Below are 21,318 nucleotides of genomic sequence, written 5' to 3' on the forward strand. Positions count from 1 at the left end.
ACAGGCTGTACAAAGGAACATGCCGACCAGTGTGTAGACAGGTGGGGCACGAATGCATAGATAGGTAACAAGAAAACCTCAAAGTAAGGTTTAGCCCACTGGCTTACCTTCTGTCTGTACATTAAGCTTCTCCAGGACAATGGGTAGGAAACCTTCCTTATAAAAGACAAAGGAGGGGAATGGAGGCTCTGCTAAAGCATTGTTCAAAGTAGGCATGCCCGATGTATGAACTCCTTACATGAACAAAACTTGGCACGTGGGACAAATGTGCATTCCCACCAAGAGATGGGAGGGGGAGATGGCTGTACAAGGTGTAGGATAATCCAGTATGAGGATGATAAAGCTAAAATAGGAACACCCAGGTCAGGGTGTGAAACAAGCCTCTGCTACAGGGTGGTTTGAGACATTCAAGATACAGATGAAATGCAATGCATACTTTGTTTTGATCATTGTATAGAAGGAGAATTGGAAGTCAGGGGGACTTTGTAACAGCCTAGGAAAGCCTGTGCGGTGTTGTGCCAACTACCTTGTCACAAGTGCAAATGGCTCACCCCCGGTCTGATGCATTTGTTAAGCCATAATATGTTAGTGGTGCACTTGTAGACAATTAACATGGCCAAATCTTTGCCACTGAACTGAGTTTGTGATTGTTCTTTGGGCACTGACAGAAGTGATATTTGTTGTGCGATTGGCCCCTTGAAAACACTCTACAGCCATGCCCTGACAGAAGTGCACAGCAGCATAGTACTTTAAAGTGCCTGATCATGTGACAAATTAACCTTCGTTTAATAAGAGTTTAGATGAAGGTGCTCTAAAGCAGAGCACCATCATTAACTTCTGTTTGTCCCTACCTTGGAGCAGGGCTGCGCTGATGCAGCCCAGGTCTGCCCTGATGTGGTTGTTAGGATGGGAGGAGCAGGCTGGGCAAACCCCACAATGGAGCTCCCTCTCCTGCCTTCTCCACCTCCCATCCTGACAGCACCAGAGCTGGGAGGGGAGTGGGGGAGGGCTAGGTCTAGGGGAGAGAGGCTGCAAACACACAGCATCTCTCCACTGGATCAGTTCTAAAGTGGATCTCGATCTGCCCCCCCCCCCCAACCCCCACACATCTGTTGGGTCGGGGGGGGGGGGGGAGGAGGGTTGCTGTAACTTTTAATGTTTTCTGAGAAGTGCCATGAGTTACGGCAGGAATGCATGTCTCTCGGCACCCTTTAAGGCAAGATTAGTGTTGAAATTGCATCCAGTACCATGGACTTGTGCGTGTCCAGCTTTTCTAAATCATCCCTAACCTATTGTTTCACCATTGAGGGCTGCTCACCTTCTCCTCATACTGTGCTGCCAGGTGTAGTAGTCTGGGAGCTGACCTTGCCTGTAAAGACTGAAGTAAAAAAAAAGTATTGAGTACTTCAGCTTTTTCCACAACATCTGTCACTAAACTGCCTCCCCCACTCATTAAAGGGACCCACACTTTCCCTGATCTTCCTCTTGTTGTTGACATCATCCACTTCTGCCACTGTCAGAAACTGGATATTGGACTAGGCGGAGCATTAGTATGACCCAGCATTGTACGACTTGTATTCTTTAGAGCTGGATAACTGGAGTTAATAAGTTTTATCAGTTGGCCAATCTTCAGACTCTTTGTGAGGGTTGATTCAAAGCCCATCAAGGTCACTGATATACAATGAACTTGAGATCAGAATCTGGATACTAAAGTTGCAAGATCCAGGATCAGACATTTTTTATAGAATTTGGTCAGGATTCTAAACCAATGTAGCAGAAAGCAAGCAGGCACTAAGAGATGAGTCAGAAGCTAGGGAAGTTGAAATAAATGTACATCTAATATAATCAGTTATACAGATTATCGTAAATGTAAGTGGTCTGCATGATGTTAAATAGCCCCTACCATCCATAAGCAGCAAAAGTAAATTTGAAAATATGGGAGCCCTGAATAGAAATATAGGTCTGTTAAAGTACATCTACCCAATATTTTAAAGAAGAAAGAATTTAAAAACACCTTCAGTTACATAAACGATATAATACCAGATTTACTTGAATTAATTCAAATTTAAGATGATTCCCTACCAATGAATAGATTTTACCCATGTCAAATTAATAAATTCATTATAGTTTTCTACGTATAGAATCTAATTACTGGAGGGTCATTCTAAAATATACCCCTGCCCCACACTCCCCCACTGTAATGGGGAAAGCAGCAGCAAGAAAACAGCCAGCAGCAGCAAGGAAGCAGGTGATGTGGGAACCAGCAGTGACATCTCCCACCTCCTACTGTACCTTGCCTTCTGCCACCTGTTCCACCCACCACCTGCCCTATGTTGAATGGGGGGAAAAAACCTTGTCTTGGATTTGAGTAAATATGTTAAGTAATCAAATCAAATGATACCTTCCACAGGTTAAAGATGGGCCGGGAGTCCATGGTATGGAAAAATATAATTTCATTGCAGTGGTACTTCATCTGAAAAATGTTCTAAGTCTGTGACAGCCAGTAGAAGAGGATCAATATTTGAAGAAGACAGAGATAGATAGTCTTGAAGAGAGCTATTAAGGAAGTACATTAGAGTTGACCAATTAAAGAAAATCTGTTTATTCATATAAAGGACAGATGTATGAGGTAACTTTGTTGCTTTTGTGTATATAAACCAGCATTGCCATTTTTCATTTATTCAAAAGAAAATGAGTTAGAAAAAAAAAAAACCATGGTTCTCTCAAAATCAGACTTTAGAATAAATTGATAAATGTTGGTTTTGCCAAATATTTTCATTTTATGGGTTAGTCACCTGCTCTTGTGTGATCATTTCAGGTACAAAATTTAACTTTAAATATAGACTTTGAAAACAAACATCCATTTTTACCACTCTGAGTGAGCCCTAGTTGCCCTCTCCCACCTCCTGGGTAGACACTTGCCACCTTTCTGTCCCTCTCTATCCTCTTCCTACACAGCCAGTTGAGGAAGCCGCAGACAAAATTATCCCTCCATCTTCTAGCACAGTTTATTGTTTGCCACTTTGTCCCTGCCTTTGTTTCCTGTTCCAGTCCACCTGTCAGCATATTGCCTGCCTTTTCAGGATAGTCTCTCCTATCCATCCATTTCTCCCTTTCTGCAATACCACACTTTTCTGCACCCCCTTCAGGATACCTCTTCCCCAGTGATTCGACTTCAGTCACCTATTACTTACTCTTTTCTTGGCCCACTTCATACCCTACATTTCCTCATTTGTCTCCTACTTACTCTATTCCTTGTATCCTTCTTCACTGTGTCTTTTACTGCCATCATTACTCTGACTCTTCATAGCTTTTTGCCTTGTTTTCTAAAATTCACATTCCCCTGCTGACTTCGTTGTCTCTTATTCAAGGGGAGATTTTGGGCCAAGGATAGTGGGAAAGCCTATAAGGGAGGGGAAAACTTACATGTACTGCAAAAGATAAGCTAAAAAGACTTGTACTAAGCAGAAAACATTGTTTTAGGATAACCGTGTTTTTAGGATAACAATGAGATAAAAATTATTTTATATTAAATATTTTTAATTGTTTTAGAAAATTAAACAAACAACCAGTCATTTGTTTAAGAGAATCCCATAGAATTCTCCATCATTGATTCTGTATAACAAAATCCAGTGCTAACTTTAAGTGTTCATGTCATCAAGCTTGCAGCATCTTAAAACATATCACAGGTGTCAAGGTGATCAAAACTCTTCTGAGTTATTATAGCTTTGAAGTATATCTCCAGATGATAGAATGTTTTTCTCCTATACATGAGAAGTTCATCACAATTAATTTTAGTCACAGAAATATCTTAAGTTGAAAGAGGGTTCTCATGTTTCTAGTAAAATGCTCTTCAATATCTCTGTGAAGCTTGTGTAACAGTCTTGTCTGAACATAGATTATTGAACTTTCACTACAAGTGAACCTAACTGGGTTCTTTACAAAGACATCATCCAACTTCCTTTCCAATAAATACCCACTGTTCCAACTTCACCAGTTCTTTCCTGAAATCTTGTTTAAAATAGTAATCAGTCCCTAACTGCAGAACAAACTCTGAAAAATATTCTACTTAAATTTGCTCTGAGGAAGTAACAAATTGCACTCTCCTCCCTTACATAAACTTCTAGCATTTTTGGGGAACTTTTAATCTGTAGTATAGGTTTAAGCAGCTCTTAAGATTCAATTGATAATATTTTTAGCTAGCAAGTACCTTATTATACCCACAATTATTTCACCATTTCAAATAAAGATAGGATTTTTTCTGTGACTAAGACAGAATACCAGGCTAAGAAGTGAACAACAAGAGCCAACAGCTACTTCTTCTCTGACTTCCTCCTACAAAAATGAATACCAAACTGTTGGGCCATCTTTGATTACTCTGTCATCATCAACAGAAGAGCTAGTTTCAGAAAGACATCAATAAACTGTAAGAACTACAATCTCTCATGCATTTTTTCTGCCTCTGCAAAAAGAACATTTTCTAGTGTAGAAAAGTTCAGGGTTTGAATTACAGGGGAGCTTGAGGGGGCTGCGCACCACCATAAGATATGAGAACCCCCCCCATAAGAGACAAGAAACCCCCAGTGGGCTGGTCAGAACCCCTTTCCGCAACAGCCCAGAGCCCATGCACCACTGTGGACAGCCCCCAGCCTGGCCCACACCATTCTGAGCAGCCCAGGGAGCAGTGGCTCCTTCTGGCCACCGTTGCTGGCCCCAGCTCCATGGTACTGACAGGGACCCATGCACAGAGCCGCAACACCATCCAATTTTTCTTTTTGCAGATCCCCCCCCAAAATCGATGTGTAATTCAAACCCTGGAAAAGTTCTCATCAGGAAATGCTACTCAGATGTTTTCTTTCTGAAAACTGTACATCTCATCTCATTTCTGCTTTCCACGCTAATATGTTGGAACATCTCTAGCCCTATTTTGTATTCATGTCAATTAACTTAATATTTCCACAGTGATCTTACACATGATGTTTTACGTATTTTATTTTGGATGTCAGAACTGGTCAAGCCTTTTGACCATGACATTCACATTTGCAGTTCTCAAACACATTTGCTCTCATTGTGGCTAACTCACTGAAGTTGTCTGTCTCATTACCATGGTCCCTTAAAGCAATTCCTTGTCTAGCAAGATATTTGAAAATGCTCATTATTTTCAGCAAGTAGGTCCCTCCTTTTCTTGTACAGAGGCAGTTAGCAGCTGCAGAAGAGTGGAATTCTGATGTTGATTATACCCAAGAACAGCTTAATACTGTGAATGTGACTGGAATTTTTCAATGTCAAAACCCTCTTGTAAAAGCCATATCAAAATTTTTTTCCACTGAGTATCTTCTAAGAGCTGTTTTCTACCTATTTCATGAAACATACAAAAAATTTCTATCCTATCAAGATGAATAACATACCCACTACAAGAATTATGACTGATTGAACCTGAGAACCATGCCCACTCAAATCTCTTAGGGACATTTAGTTTGGATGGATGTGTGTGAAGCTGACCAGTATGGATTGGCAAGTCTTCTAATGGCTTAATTTTCTTCTGAAGTTGCTGATATCAACTATATATAATTCAGGCTCTTTTTTGAAGTCTTATTTCTTTGGCCAGGTCCTGCAGCTCAGTAATTAAAATGTAAACAGTCACACTCAGCTACTGACCTGCTCATCCAAACCAAGTAGTTTGAATGCAACCACACAGGCTGAACACAAATGAGCATGTGGAGAATCAAGGAGCCCATGATAAAAGATTAACCCTAGCTAATTAAACAACGTAACAAAATAGAATTGTGAAGGGAAAAATAAAGATATAGGAAAAGGACAAGATAGTCCAAGAATTCTGAGAACATAATAATGCAAGTATAATAACAACTTGCCATATCTGTAATTTACACTGCCCTTATCCAGTGGGGGGTTTAAGGTAAATGATTATCATATAAAATCTTATTGTAACAAGTGGGCATCCTGGGGCCAGTCTAGATGCTGACCAACCTGCTTGCCAAGCCTTTGATGTATCATCATGTTGTTCCCAGGTGGCAGGCTGGCCATTTAATTGCCCTGTTGCCAAGGGCGTATACACAGCTCCTAACAGCCACTTACACCATATCCCATGCCTCACACCTGGCATCCATATACTTCATTACCCTCCAGCCCCTTAGCTGGGCTGCCACTCAGCTTCACCTGGCCTAGAAATCCTTGTGTCCCCACTGGGGCTCTCACTCATACCACCCACACTGGAGCCTCAATTCATCTACTCCAGTTCTCTTGGGCTCCCTGCGCTACTCTAAACCCTCTTGGTCCCCCCATGTCCCCATACTGGGGCTTCTCAATGCCACATTCATTCCCACCCCCTTTGGGCCTCAGTCAGTGAGCCTGGGCCCCATGCTTTTTTCTTGGGGTGGGCTCCCCTAGACTTTCCCCTGCATGCAGTCACCCACAAGGCAGCGGGGGCTAATGCTTTCTGGTGCCCCATACTTGCCCTTCACTTCACTGGGGAGGCACAGGTGTGGCATTTCCTGGAGACTGCCCTGCCACAAGCAGCCCCACCACACCATCCAGTCCTAGCAGGGTGTAGTTTTAAGTCATACCCCAGGACCAGAAACCTCCACCACCCCACCATTCCTGCTTGTGACAGGCACCTTCCAGGCCTAATACTATTATGGCCCCGCCCTTGTCTATGGGCAAACTGTACGCCTTGCTGGCCCGCCATGCCTTGTTGGTAAATGATTATGATGTCAAATAGGCAGGAGGCTACCTTTCGTGTACCCAAATGATCATGGGCGATCAGTACATGCTCCTATCATCCCTACATGTGTCCCATGCCTTGCTGATGTCATGGTGTAAACATAAGCAGCTCTGGCTTATAGCCAGGTTGAACATAAGCTTTGTAAGGCTGCTCACATACCACCCTACTTGGGCCTCTTTCTTACTGCCCCCCTCTTACAAGGGCCTGTTACACTCTGGCCCCCTCTCATAAGGGCCTTACACACTGCCTATCCTGGCCAGATTCCCACCACCCTACTCCAAAGAGATCCTCAGACTTGTCCACTCGTACCTTGGACAGTCCTGGCCCAGCCTTTTGGGTCTTCTGTGACCCTCATCTGGACAGTGACTGTTGATTCACCCCACTGCAGGCTCTCTCGGCCCCAGACCCTCACTGGGCCATTCCTTACTCATGTCCCGTTGGGCAAAACACACCGCCCCTCATACTGGGGCCCAGGATTGAACACCACCCCAGGACTCAGCCACTCTGCTCGGAGCTTAACTGGCCCCACTACTCCGCCCTGCCACTCTCAGGGCTCAGGGTCTTGCACCCCTACAGGCTCAGGTGCTTCACAAAGCATGCCTTCTCCCCCCCCCCCAACTCTCCTAATGACCCACCCAAAGGTGGGGCCTGGGGTTTAGATGCCCCAGCCCACCTTGCACCAGGGAGGTGATCAGTCCTGGTATTTAAGTGGGGCTGCCCCGCCACAGGCAGTCTCACTGGGCCTCCATGTCCCAGCAGGGTGCAATTTTAGGTCATGCCCAGGACCAATGACGCCTCCTCCTTCCCCACATCCTCACCCTTACCTCCAAGATATTCCTGGAGCAGGAGCTCTGCCGGACGATGTTATTTCCAGCTCACTGATCTCAAAATACTCTGTTCCTATAGCAGTGGTCTCCCAAAAAGGCCACTTTCCAAAATGGCCTCTCTCATTAGCCACCTGGCAGCTCCCTGTCCTAGCCCTTATAGTGACAGACACCCTAAAGGGTGTCACACTGTCCTATATCTCCAAGTGTTGTGTGAGCAGCAGCTCCAGCTGGGTGATGTTTTCCCACCAGCTGTTCAGGGCCTGCTCTTATCTCTAGCAGCTGGGCCCTTTTCCCAATCAGGTGACCTCCCACTAGCCATGTGATTCCTGATTGAGAGGGCAGTCACCTGCAGGCTGTTCTGCTGCCTGCCCAAACCCTTTTGAGTGACAAGCACAATATGTGCTCTCTCACACTTACGTACATGAGTCCACACATGACATAACTCTTTATCATCTCACCTTGCTCTGGAGACTCCAAGTCCAGATTCGTAACTATACTTGGATTGATTAACTTTAGATTACATACATTTTTTATTTGACTGGACTGACATATTGTTGATGAGTTAAAAATACTAATACCTGGATCTGAGAAACACTGTCCAAAGTAGAAGCAGACCTGAAACAAAACTAATGTTAAAAAAAAAGAATAAACTCGCACCCAAATTCAATAAAAAGCAGTTACCTTAATTAAACTCCATCCCACAATTAGCTGGGAAACACTCAGATTGACAAATTCAATTCATTAGATTTCTGGTTTAAAATGTAACTGACATCTTGGCAAATTAACAAAATTATTTCACATGTCATTTATGAACAAGTCCTCCAATATTTGTAATATTCTTTACTAGCAAGATTCAATTACTGTGAGGTTTGACAAATTTAAAAGATGAAGTTGCCTATAATAATGAATTACACAATAACAAATAAATAATAGACTTAGTCAAGCATTACACTGCTAAAAAACCTCAATGCCATTAGTCAATTTACTGTAAGAAAATCATTATGAAATTTGAAAATAAGGCAAATATCATGAGAATGGTAAATCATAACAGGGATAGGTCAGTTTTAGATTAACCTCGTTTACTTAGTAATGTGGACTCCTTTAATAAGCATTTATTTTACTATATCCAAATCCAAAGTTATATATATGGGAATGGTTCATGGTTTACATATGGTTCATGGTTTACCAGTTAGTCTCTAAGGGTGAAGTTAAACCTTACACATAGACGATAGTAAATCTGTGGAATGTTAACTGGTGTTAAAGTTAGAACATGCTGGGTGCATCTACATGAGATGTTCATTGCAGATCTGCCTAATTAGCTCCACAGTAAAGTCTCAGGGCATTTATATATGTGCTCTGGTGGGGAAGGGGGGAAATGCTTTAATTAAAGTGCCTGGATTGTCTCATGTATCCCTATGCTTCAAAATGGCTGGGGTGGGGGTGCTTTATCTAAACCTCGAGCATGCTTTAGATAAAAGCACCCCACCCCCATTTTGAAGTGTGGGGATGCTGATACACAAGATGCTGGAGGCTGCTGGAACACAGTAATTACCGCACTCCAGCATACTTGATTAATCCAGCAGCCTCCCTGCCCATGTATAGGCACCCTCAGCTTCTACACATGTGCCCCTATTGGGCTGGCGTAAACTAATTTATTCCACGGGCAGATAATACTTGTAAATACAAGTACTATCTTCCTGCGGGGTAAAAAATGCCACAGCATGGCGCGCACAGATTCTGGAGGGGCTGGCTGGGGTATGAGAGTGCTTCAGGGCAGGGTCTGCCTGCCAATTAGCCCCACGTTGCTGCACCCTTATGCCCCAGCCAGCCCCTCTGCAGCACACTGAGCTGGGGCAGAGCAGCCCTGGGCTGGCAGGCTGATCCTCCCTAGACAGACCCTCTGTCAGCTGGAGCTACTCCAATTTAGCTCAATGTGTTGCAGTCTCAGGCCCATGTGTAAACATAGTATACTGGAGCAATAAACTCCAGCGCGATATATGCCAGAGTTTATTGCATCAAAATAATTTCATGTATAGATACACCTGCTATGAGCAGTCACACATTAAGGGTTAATACCACTGCCTGCCTAGCTCTCACTTACCATTAGAGGGCTGGCAAGCAGGGGCATGGCTAGAAGCCAGAACATCTGGGCTGTATCCTTCTTGTTGAAGTGAAAAGGACTGTGAGTAGTGCAACCTGAGAGAGTGGAGGACTGCAAATTGCTCATTTTATCTGTGTGAAGCAAACTCATATTACCCCAACATGGGCTAGATAGCGTGGCCCAAAGTTAACCCTCACATGAAATGGCATAACTTTGAGACAAGCTTTAACATACAAATGTTCATGGTTTAAGTGCCCTTAGCATGGTCTAAGTGCAATGTGTAACTTCACCCTAAGAGAGTAAATAGAAGATAATTGTCACGGCGGGGTCCTTTATGAGGGCCGTGATCTCCTCGAGGTCCCTCGCTCCATGTCAAGGCCAGCCCAAGGCACCCTCTTATTCTCGCCCGCCATGTCTTTGATGTTTGTATACAGTTGGGAGGTTGCCTATGACTCCCTGGGCACGACTACTCGGGACCTCTGTCCCCGCGGTCCTTCTGGACTCCTGTGGTCTCCCGGTGTAATGGGTACTCCCCAGGCACCCTAGCCTTATGGGCTGTGCGTGGCTCCTACCACCCCTAATAACACGCCCCAAGCCTCGCAGATGTAATAGACGTTGGTATGTCTGCACGCCCGCTTCCCGGGCCCTCCTTCTATAATCTAGCCCACTCTTGGGCCTTCCCCATATGTGTCTACACTAGTGCCCCTTCCTGGGCTCTCTCCAACACAATGTCCCTCACTGGGACTCTTGTCCACTCTGGGACTTCCTATCGAGCCACCGGTCTTTTGGGCCCACCGCACTATTACCCTCTCTGGTATGGGCTCACCGCGCTGCTATCCCCTTTTGCTGGGGACAACCGCAGCACCTTGCCCTTGTCTTGGGTTTTTCTGCAGTGCTAGCCTTCACCCGGGTCTACTACGCCCTTCTCAGGCTCCTCAGTAATCGCCCCTCCTTGGGGCTGGGGTCTATACACCCCGCAAGTGATGCCCTTGCTGGCATCTGCTGCTCCCGTCCTGGGCTTCCTAATATGGCGCTCCCCCTCTTCGGGGCTCGCTGTGCCCACCTTGGGCTTCTCAATAGTCCAATGTGGCACTCCCCTCCTTAGGGCTCGCCGTGCCCACCTGGGGCTTCTCAATGCTGCCCCGCTCTGGGGCTGGGGTCTACGTACCCTGCACACAACCCAGGGTCTTTGTTCCCCGCCCACAACCCACTGGTTGCGCTCCTTACTGTAAGCTGCGCCTGCACTGGCGCTGCGCCCTCACTGGCACCGTGGTCCCCATACCACTGGGGTTCCCCCTTAAAGTACTGCACCCTCACTCAGGCACTGGGGCCCCCATACCACTGGGGTTCCCATATGAGGACACTGCACCCTCTTGGCGCTAGGGCACCCCACACTCTCTGAGGTCCCTATGAGGGTCCTCCAACCCCTACAGCCTCACCCAAACCTCCGGTGTAATAAACAACCACAACACATACTGCAAGCCTCCTGGCTACAACTAAAACCTATGGCACCTAGCCACTACAAAGTAAACTGCCTGGCTATAATTTAGCACCATTACTCGAACCTTCAGAGCTCTCATGAGCTGTACTGGCCATCAGGCTTCTACCCATCTCTCGGCCGAGGGAGCTCCTGCCTCTCCAGCTGCTGGCAGGGAACTGCCAGCCTGGCCTCAGCCCTGGGCTTTATAAGGGCCAGGCCCTGCCCCCTACAGGCAGCTGGCTCCCCTTAGTTGCTCCAGCAACCCACAGCTGCGTTTGTTACCCTGGCAACCCTCAGTTGGGCTCGTTATAACGTGCCAGGGCTCTGTCTCTCTCTCCCTGGCAGTTTCTCCTCTCTAGGAGCAGGCACTGAGGTGCCCTGCGACAATAATATTCTGAAATACAATGACATTAAAAGAACTAGGGTCCTAGTGGTTAATTAAATGGATTAAATACCAGTGCAAAACCATAATTAATGTTTGGACCTTCAGAGGAATATTAAGTAGTAGTAGTGAGGTAGAACTATCTCCATATATATGTCACGTGAGGCAAGTCATGGTGTACCCTAATTCTGGAGTCTATATTCAAGGAAGTAGCTGATGAATTGGAAAGAATTTTAGAAAAGAACTAATAGAACAATTCAAAATCTGGGAAACATAATACCAAGCAACTTAAGAACCCCAGTTTAACCTACTCAAGGGAAGGTTAAGAGGTGACTTGATCACAGTTTATAACTACCTAAAATGGAGAGAAAATCTGACAGGGTGGAATACATCTATTTGAGTTGTGAACTCCACTTTGTATTGCAGCCTCTATCTTTGATTTTGACCTTTATTTTAGATTTACTTTTAAATTAAAAACCTGTTCTACTTTAGGGGCTCAGTACCTAGATGAGTTACTATAACTGAGAAAACATCATAGAGCAACTTAGGTCTACCAACTTTGCCTTTCATCAACCAGCCAGTCAACATTAGATAATGCTGTCTCTCTTGAGAAGCTAAATTGAGGGAATGATCTTTTATTTCCTACTTGGAGCACAAAGGCAACTTAAAGTTCAGAGACTAAACCCAGAATTGAGATAATGGAGGAAATCTTCTATACCACTTCAGAAGACAAGGATGGAGAACAGAAGAAAACAGGAAGACTCTGCTCAAAACTCTAACTAGACCTCAGATTCACAGGGAAGAGGTAGAGTAGGGATTGGAAGGGAGGGCCTCATTTTTATTATTATTATTATTATTATTTTATTTCATTATTGAGACTAAGCAACTATGGTTTGCAATTTCTTAAACCTGCATTCCTTGCTTACCTTTTACACTAAGCCCCTCAACTAATCCCCATAAGGGGTACAGTAACCATAGCAATCCAGAACTCTGAGAGAGAGTGTGTATGAAAAACCTGAACCTTCAAAGGGCTGAGCCAGAGGTTTCAGAATTTCAGACTGCTTGACTGCAGAGTCCCACACTGGATCACAGGAAAATTGGGCTGAAAAGGACATCATGAGGTCATCCATTCCAGCCACCTCTTCAGGGCAGGGTCATCCCTGACTAAACCATCCTAGTCAAGGGTCTGTGTAACCTGCTCTTGAAAGTTTCCAAGGATAGAGATTCCACAGTTTTTCTAAGTAGCATCCCAATGCTTGACCATCCTCATAGTCAGAAAGTTCTTTGTAATCTCCAACCTAAATTTCCTCTGTTGCAGATTGAGGCCATTGCTCCAAATCCTATCCCTTTTAGCCACAGAAAAAAGGTCATCTGCATTGTCTTTATAAATCATCTATCAGGTATTTGAAGACCATTATCAAATCCCCCCTTTCTTTTTTTCTCCAGACTAAATACTCCTAGTTCTTTAAACTTTTCCTTATAAGTCTTCCCAGGCCTCTAATCATTTCTGTCATTCTTCACTGGGCTGTTGCCAATGTTTCCACATCTTTCTTGAAGTGTGGGAACAAAACTGGACACACTACTTCAGATGAGGCCTCATCAGGGCTGAACAAAGCAGAAAAATCACTTCCTTTGACTTGCACGTGACACTTTTGTTGAAAGAGCCCAGAATGCAGTTTGTAGTATCTGGAAGCTTGTGATGAGGAAATAACTTTGTATTATTTATGGAAATGTATATAAACTATTTTCAGTGCAGAGGTAACGAGTTTTTCTACTGGCCTGCTTCTGTTCTCTGAGTCAGAAGTTCCTGCAATTTCACTCAGACAGTCTTGCAGGATACCACATTTCCTTGTCCATGAAGACTTACTCTATGTCACATCTTCCCCTTTTTATAAAATCCTCGCTAGACTTATAAAACTAAAATAACAACTATTACAAACTCAAACTAATGTGTTTCAATCAATCCCTGGCTGTTGCAGCAGTCTTTCTGCTCTACTATATTAAAGCCCCTCTGTGATTAAGTTCTTGTCTGCATTCAAATGTTCCACCTCCTGATCACATTCTGGGTCATCTTGTCAATTAGTTTCAGTCAGTATCTCTGTTCTTATTTTGCTCATTGCCAGGTATTTTAAGATGTCTTTGATTTCCCCTTAAAATTTGGCCTTCATCAATGATCAACATGAACAAGCAGGCGATTCCTCTTTGATTTCTGTGGTTTTAACTGGGTAATGTCCATCTTGCCAAATGTGCATTTATTAACTATGGGAATATCTTTGTTCCTTTGTTGGAATTATACATCTGTTTGTACTTTCCCCAGTCTTTTCTACGCTATTGCATACTTCTTTGTCACTATTCGTTTTGGCCCAGGTCAGTTAGTCAAGCTTTTATACACCTGTTTTAGAGGAGTCCTGCAGGAGACTTTTCACACTGCAGTGTTGTAGCTGTGTAGTTGATCAGTGCCAAGTAGAAGTCTTTTCCTTCCTCTTTTCCTTGTTGAAACAGGTTTTTTTATGATGTGTGCTCCTCATTCTGGCAGTCAATTACCTTGAGAGTATTTGGGACTGGATGTTTCATGACAATGGCAAAAACAAAAGGCATACATTTCAGCAAAAGTCTTGAAATGTAGTGGCATGCAAATCTACACTGAATGTGCTTGACAACTACTGTCACTGTAGAGCCTTCAACATGGGCGACTGGTGCCTCCCAAGTCTGGGGGGGCACCAGATTGCCGACAGGGGGGGAGGGAGGTTCCCCATGGCCGATCACCGACTAGGGGCGGGGGAGGTCCCTCAGAGACAGATTGCCGAGCGCGGAACCACCATCGGTGAAAATGGAAGGGCACTTCCACTGGCACTTCCAGTTTCACAGCTAGTGCTTCCAGGGGGTGCATGGCCAATCTCAGGGGGTGCATGTGCACCCACATGCACCCCCTACACATCACCAATGGTCTTTAAATGTCACAACTTCTAGGAAATTAATATAGTAGTCCATTATAATCAAGTGGTCATGTCTTTCCAACCTAAATAGATCAGTTCCAACTCTGTCCCATGGAACTGTAAGTTGCTCAGGGGTATCACTGGTTCTTTTTGATGGTCATCACTGCATTTCTGACATGTTCTACATCCCAACACCATGTCTTTAATATCACTATTCTTCTGAGGTCAAAAGACAATACTGGCTTTGCTTTTTGATTAGGTCATTCTCACATGTCCCTCATGGATTTGTCCCAAAATTTTATTTCTCATCACTGCAGGAATCACAACTGATGTAGCTTTCATGAGTACACCTGAGAACACTGAGAGTTATTTTTTATATGGAGAATATGAAGGTAGAGAAATGGTGATTTTCTCCTTTACTTGTTGCTCATCTCACCTCTTACAGTGTTTCATTTTAACCATTTCCATCACAAGTCCATCCCAAATGCCTGGAGATACACTGCATGATGCTTTAATCACATCCACATGTATGGTTACAGTTTGTGCCAGAACATCAGGTCATAGACTGTTAGACAAAGGGTATGCTCTTGAAAGCATATTTGCCATCACTGAGTCTGATCTAGGTTGGAACTCCAGAGCTGTGACAGATGTGCTGGGGGAGCTCTCCACCAGAAGCAACAGTGCATTACTTTGACCCATCTCCTCAATGTATAGAGATCAGGTGCTTCAGTGGGGCTTGTTGGTGCTTTTAGCTAAAGCTGATTAAATCAGCTATTAGATAAAAGCGCCAAAAAAAGCTGCACTAAAGTGCCCAATCTCAACAGATGTTGGGAAAGCCAGGTGCAACTAACGCACTGCGTCTTCTGGGCACGTGCTGGGCTTAGCATGAGAGCATACTGCGTTTAAAGTAAAGCACCATTTTTGTTTCCCTTCCCTCCCCCCCATGTCTGCAAGCAGCCCAAGGCCATATCATACTTTTGCAATTCATAAATTAGTCACTATATCCTTGGTGGTTCATTTCCAAGTCCTTTTTTCAATATTTCAATCAGTTTGTGATCTGTTTCCACACTGAATCTCCAGCCATACAAGTCATGGATATTGTACATCCATAAGTCAGGTCAAGTTTTCAATTTATGCATATATTTTTTCTGCAGCTGTCATAGCCCTAGTTACATACGAGACTGGCAACCAATCACTTTCATGATGCTGTAATAATATTGCTCCCAATGCATCTGTCGAGGCACCCATGGAGGTTTGATGATTTTTAAAGAGTCAAAGGGGTTAATGTCAATATGTGTTTTAGATCACTAAATTCACTTTCATACTCTGGCATTCAGGCCCATTCTAAGTCTTGTGGAGAAGATGTCTTAAGTTGTACAAGCTGAGTAGATAGGAATCAATTTGCTGACAAAATTCAATGTTCCCAGAAATCTTCAAATTCCCTTTGTATCTTCAGGTTTTGGAATATTCAGCACTGCCTGAACATTTGAGCCGTTAGGTAAGATTGCCTTTCAGTTGTTTGCCCAACTATGCTGTTTCTGTTTTCTGAAACAGACATTTGTCTTTATTCAGTTTAAGGTTATTAGCTCTTACAATACCTAGTATTTTTCTCAATCCTTCTGGATGGTCAGTGGCATTACTGCCCCATATTACTATGTTATCAATATAGACTTTCCCACCTGCTAAACTTTCTAGCATCTGGCTCATTGTGCTGTGAACTATCTCTGGAGCTAAGCCTATTCTAAAAGGTAGTCTTAAGCAGTCTTCCAAATGGTGGGTTGAAAGTGCAGACCTTGGAGCTCTCAACGTCTGTCAAAATCCTCCTGATAAGTTGTATTTGCTGAAGAATTTGGCCCCTGCCATCTTGACAATACATTACTTGTGGGTAAAAAATATTCTCTTTTTATGTTTGTATTCAACTCTTTTGTGTCTATACACAGCCATAGACCCCCTTCCTTCTCTATAGTTACCAGGGAATGGACCCAGTCTGTTGATTTATTGTTTATTTCATATTCCAACCTACATCTGCTTAATGTAAAATAAATTGATAGAGAAATAGCAGCTGTGATGTTTCTGCTACTCATTCTGCACTGGAAACAAGGACATTGGCAACATTTTAAATTACCACTTGTCTCTGTTAGTGGTTACTGTTACGATACTGCTATTCTATTAAGGTGTATGTGGAACTCTGAGACTCAGAATCAGTGAGAATACTGTTTTAAATCAGGATTGTCCAACTGGTGACCCATGGGCCACACTGCAGTCCACAAGGGGCCAGCATGTAGCTCACAGGTCCCTGCAACTGCTTCTCCTACAGCTGCACAGCAGAGGAGGGTCAGGAGGCAGCCCATGCAGCTCCCATGGTGGGGTGTGGGCAGCAATGTGCAGCTGGGAAGCTCACAGTGGAAGCACAGTACGGGACAGCATGTGGCTGGGGGCTACACAGGGAGGTTGAATATCCCTGTTCTAAAAGACAAATATCTGTTTTCATAGGTGATGCTGCAAAAAATCAGGGGTTTTGAGTTAACTGATCTTGTATTACCACTTCTTTGCTGAGAACCTGAATTTCTGCATAATAGTGTTGAATCATGGCAACTCACCACTGAGACAGCAGTGTTGGGTCAAGCTGCCCCATTTTTTAGAAGCGAGTGACATTAGCTATTGTCTATTGAAACTTAACATTCTACTATGTACAGGACATAACTTCTGAACAGGTCGAAATTCTGAGAGTTACACTGTGTGTGAGCAGACTCTATATCCAAGTTGAGTCTATTTAAAGTCAGTGGGTGCCTGCCTGTGTCCTTCTCTTTACCCAGCTAAGATGCAAATAGGTGGTGGAAAAGCTCTTATTCAGAGGTAAATGTAAAAAAAATATTGCATAATGAGTGGCAAAGTGAAATAATTTATTGTAACAGCTTCTTCTAGGTTACTGAACTTTGCAAGTTCTTATGTATGTTAAAAAAAAAGAACAACGTTATTTTTAGAGTGGTGCTTCTTCTCAATATGTACCTCAACTGCTTATCGAAGTATTAAGAAGGCTAAATGTTAACAAAAACAAATCTGTTTTAAAAAAACAATTTACAGCTGCTAAATGACAACAATGTCCTTACCCATCAAAAACAAAGTACCTAAGAATATAAGAATAAATTAAACAGTATACATTTTATATAGTGCAAATAAAAACACAAGAGAATTAAGAACATTTTGCTGCAATAGACTTAACACTGACCTATGGATTGTTTTGAGCAAAAAAAAAAAAAAAGGGGGGGGGGGATTGCCAATCATTCACCATCCCTGTCTTGAAATTTGAACATGTGCAGTTTCATAGCAGCATGCAGGAAATAGAGAAGAAAAATATGGTCTTTTTGTGATGGAGGTGGGCAGAGTTTGAGGAAGAAGATACTGAAAGACTGGGTATGAGACACAGAGATAAGGCTGTGCTGCACTTTTTGTTGTGTATGATTATTCTATTAGGGGAGTGTGTGGCTCTGAATGGTGGACTAGAATCCATAAGTTATAATTTATTTTACTACTATATTTTTATTAAGTATACTACAAACAGCACACTCAGGACAATAGGAGTTTTGGTACACATCCACATAACAGAAGAAATTCAACTTGTGCCTTTCGAAGAGTACCTTGTGTGGAAAGCAGGCATCATTTCCTATCAGAAACTGATAAAAGCACTTCTCCTGAGCTGTTTCTGGAAGTTGTCTGCAATTTAATGCAGCCTCCTCTATTCTGGGACCAAAATGTTTTATGCAGTGTATCTTACACACATTTCAAGGAAAGGTCTCACTGGACTGTAAAAAAGAATCTCAGAAGATAAGCAAAAGAATTAAACTTTTCTTCTATTGTGTGACAGGATGTTAAAGAAGGGGTTCTAGAAAGTCCCTGATAGCTTTCTCCAAAAACATCACTGAGTTGTAACAAACAACACACCTGAGTCTCAGTGTCTGGATAATATGTCCATTTGCGGTCACTTGGAAAAAAGCTCTCAACAGCCACCATTTTTCCATTAGTGTCTGAATGAAAGGCAAACCTGGAAAGCGCTGATACAGCTACATAAATATTTATATTGAAGGCTCCATTTTATCTCAGAGATTCTTCAGTGCAGAATAAAATAGTGAATCCAAGTGATTTCTTCTTCTTATTGGAGGGTCATTCATTAACTTATTTATAAATTTACCATTGATTATGGGCATACAACATATTATCATATCATGCCACTAATACCAATATCATGCCACTAATCAAAACCAGACTTTCTCTTTAATCAGTGAAGAATGAAATAATTAGTTTTCTAGTTGTTTAAGATAGTCTTCCTTCTTTGAAACTCAGTCTTTGAACTGATAAATTAGCCTGCATATTCTTTCTCTCTCAAACCACTTGATAATTTCTTTCATACCTGAGGTACAATATATTCATTAAAATCATTCTAAATATGCACAGCTGTGCTGGTATCATTTCCATCAATGTCTTTGAAAAATGTTACCATAATGTGCCGAGATTTTAAAAAGAAACAGATTAAGAAAAGGGTAATCAGTGGAGTTTCTAACCAGGATAACTCAGCAGCCCTGTGAAGACAGCAGATTATCTTAGATCAGCACACTTCACACAGATAGATAAATGACAATTCAATATAGGGGGCCTATATTTTAATGGATTTTTTAAAACATGTTTTAATGGATTTTTACCACCCTGGATATTGCATATCTGCTTGATCTTCTATGAATGCTAATTTGGTTTATGTTATAAAAACTCACGCTAGGCAATAGTCCACTACACTTTCATTGTTACTTAATGTTGTTTATGAGAGGACAACCTGTAGAATGGTGTATATTAGCTCTGAATTATTAAGGAAGCTGAAAGATATACTGATTTTCTTTCATTCTCTTGCTACTAAATCTGTTATGGACACTTTTAAACATCATCATCATAGAACAGAGTGGTTTCTTCAGAAATTTTCCTGACCAGCCTTGCAAACCCTTCTTAAGAAAATGGACATTTTTAGTTTCATGAACTTCAGCAACTTCCTTACACCCATTCAGCTGCTCCACATGTGCACAGTGGGTTTAATTCTGCTCCCACAGATAGAAAAGGCAAAACTCCCATTGACCTCATTTATACAGGAGCAGGACCCCTACTTACACACACAGTACAAGAGTTTGGGGGAAAGTTAAAACAGAATAGAAGAAAGAGTTGCCTTTTTTCCCCATAAGAACAAGTACCTGGATGTCTTTTTCAGGTAAATGAGCAGACTCCAAGTCCTCTGCCAAGATGGGCATATTTGAATTTGCAAGTTTCAGCTACAGGTGCAGGAAGCATGTGGCTGGCACTACAAACCAAGCTTCGATAAATGAAATCAAGTTGATACATGCATAGAATCACAGAAAATTAGGGTTGAAAGGGACCTCAGGAGGTCATCTAGTTCAACCCCCTGCTCAAAGCACCACCATCCCCAGCTAAGTCATCCCAGCCAGGGCTTGGTCAAGCCAGGATTTAAAAGACTCCGAGGATGGAGATTGCACCACCTCTCTGTGTAACCTGTTCCAGTGCTTCACCGCCCTCCCAGCAAGAAAGTTTTTTCTTGATATCCAACTTAAACCTCCCTTGCATAAAGCTAATTGCTTCTGAGATGCAACTCTAACAACAGGCAGTCCTGGCCAGACCAATTCCTATCGCTCAGCAGAAAGCTCCTCTTGGGAAGCTGGTGCTGGTAAATGCCCAGCCTCTGACAGAAATGCAAAACTCTAGAACTCCGGTTCAGAGATGAAGCCTCCTATTAGACCAATTAAGAAATCGCAAATAAAACCCCCCAAAAGATGGGTTTCTGCAAGCTATCCAGCCTCTGATGGTGCACTTAGGAATCTGCCTTCCAGAGCCCCCCCCCCCCCCCCCGAGGCAAATCTCGAGTGGGAAGAAACAAGTGTCCGTTTCACAGGGAATCTGCATGGAAGACTTTTTGCAAGTCAAGCGGATCAGGGGCTCTCGCCCCGCTTCCTCCGCCCATTAAAGCGTGCCCAGGAAAGTTTGACGTGGCCCCTGTCCGATGCGGCAGCAGGTGCCTGCAGAGCCGCGGGCACCTGCTCACGGCGTGGGGGGCACGGTGCGAGTCCGACTGGAAAGTGACGTGAGAGCAAACGCAGCCGAGAGCCGCCAGCTCAGCTGGAAACCCGCAGCGCTGCAGCCTCGGGGCCCGCGTGTACTCACCAGCTGCCCAAACGCACCGTCAGGAGCAGGAGCAGGAGCCGCAGCCCGCTGCCCGGGTGCCACGGGGGCGAAGGGCCGCAGGGCCGCCTCCAGGGCTCCATGGGCTGGGCGCGCCGCTCCCGCTCTCCCCTCCGCCGGGATTCCGCGCTCCCTCCCCGCCCCCAGCGCCTCGGCGGGGCGCGGGAGATAGCCACCGCACAGGTAGCGACGGGACAACTCGGCCAATGGGCTCCTCAGGTTGCTCCATAAATTATCTCCCAACGTGCTGGACGAATCGCTCCCGCCTAGAGGTGGAGCCTCCTTTACTAGAAGGGAAACACGCTTGCAAGGGCGGCTGGCCATTTTCATGCGGCCACGCGCGCCGTCGGACGGGGACCAGCGCCGCCTCCACCCGCTCCCCGCGGCGCCCGGCGGCTGGGGGGGAGGGCACCGCGAGACGAGCCCGCCCCGCTGCGGGGCCCCGGGAGGGCCGAGCGCCGTCTTCCGTGCTTCCCCCTGCGGGGGCGCCGCGCCCCGAGTGGGGGGCTGCCGAGCGCGGGAGGCGGTTGCCATGGGGACGGGGGAAGCCCTGGGACCCGCCTCTCCGGGCGCGTGCGGGGCCGCTTCGCGCTGCGCTGAGCTGCGCTGCGCTGCCCTG

General features: G+C 44.3%; 1 protein-coding gene across 7 annotated transcripts in view; it reads right to left on the reverse strand.

The window, feature by feature from the left end:
- Nucleotides 1-20,867, reverse strand: part of GABRG1 (gamma-aminobutyric acid type A receptor subunit gamma1) — a 113,573-nt gene extending 92,706 nt beyond the window's left edge. The window contains exons 1-2 of one of the 7 annotated variants that reach the window (XM_059721687.1): nucleotides 11,236-11,369; nucleotides 8,148-8,184 (exon numbers count right to left, since the gene is read on the reverse strand). In XM_059721687.1, the coding sequence (XP_059577670.1) occupies nucleotides 8,148-8,184; nucleotides 11,236-11,281 (83 nt within the window). In that variant the 5' untranslated portion in view covers nucleotides 11,282-11,369. Of the gene's footprint in view, nucleotides 1-1,318; nucleotides 1,364-8,147; nucleotides 8,185-11,235; nucleotides 11,370-19,699; nucleotides 19,836-20,681 lie in introns of those variants that run through there. The other 6 variants (XM_019481162.2, XM_059721689.1, XM_059721692.1 and 3 more) reach the window with 6 other exon arrangements.
- Nucleotides 20,868-21,318: the final 451 nt, after the last annotated feature.

Source organism: Alligator mississippiensis, chromosome 2 (assembly GCF_030867095.1).
Source record: "Alligator mississippiensis isolate rAllMis1 chromosome 2, rAllMis1, whole genome shotgun sequence".
NCBI classification, from domain to species: Eukaryota; Metazoa; Chordata; order Crocodylia; family Alligatoridae; genus Alligator; species Alligator mississippiensis.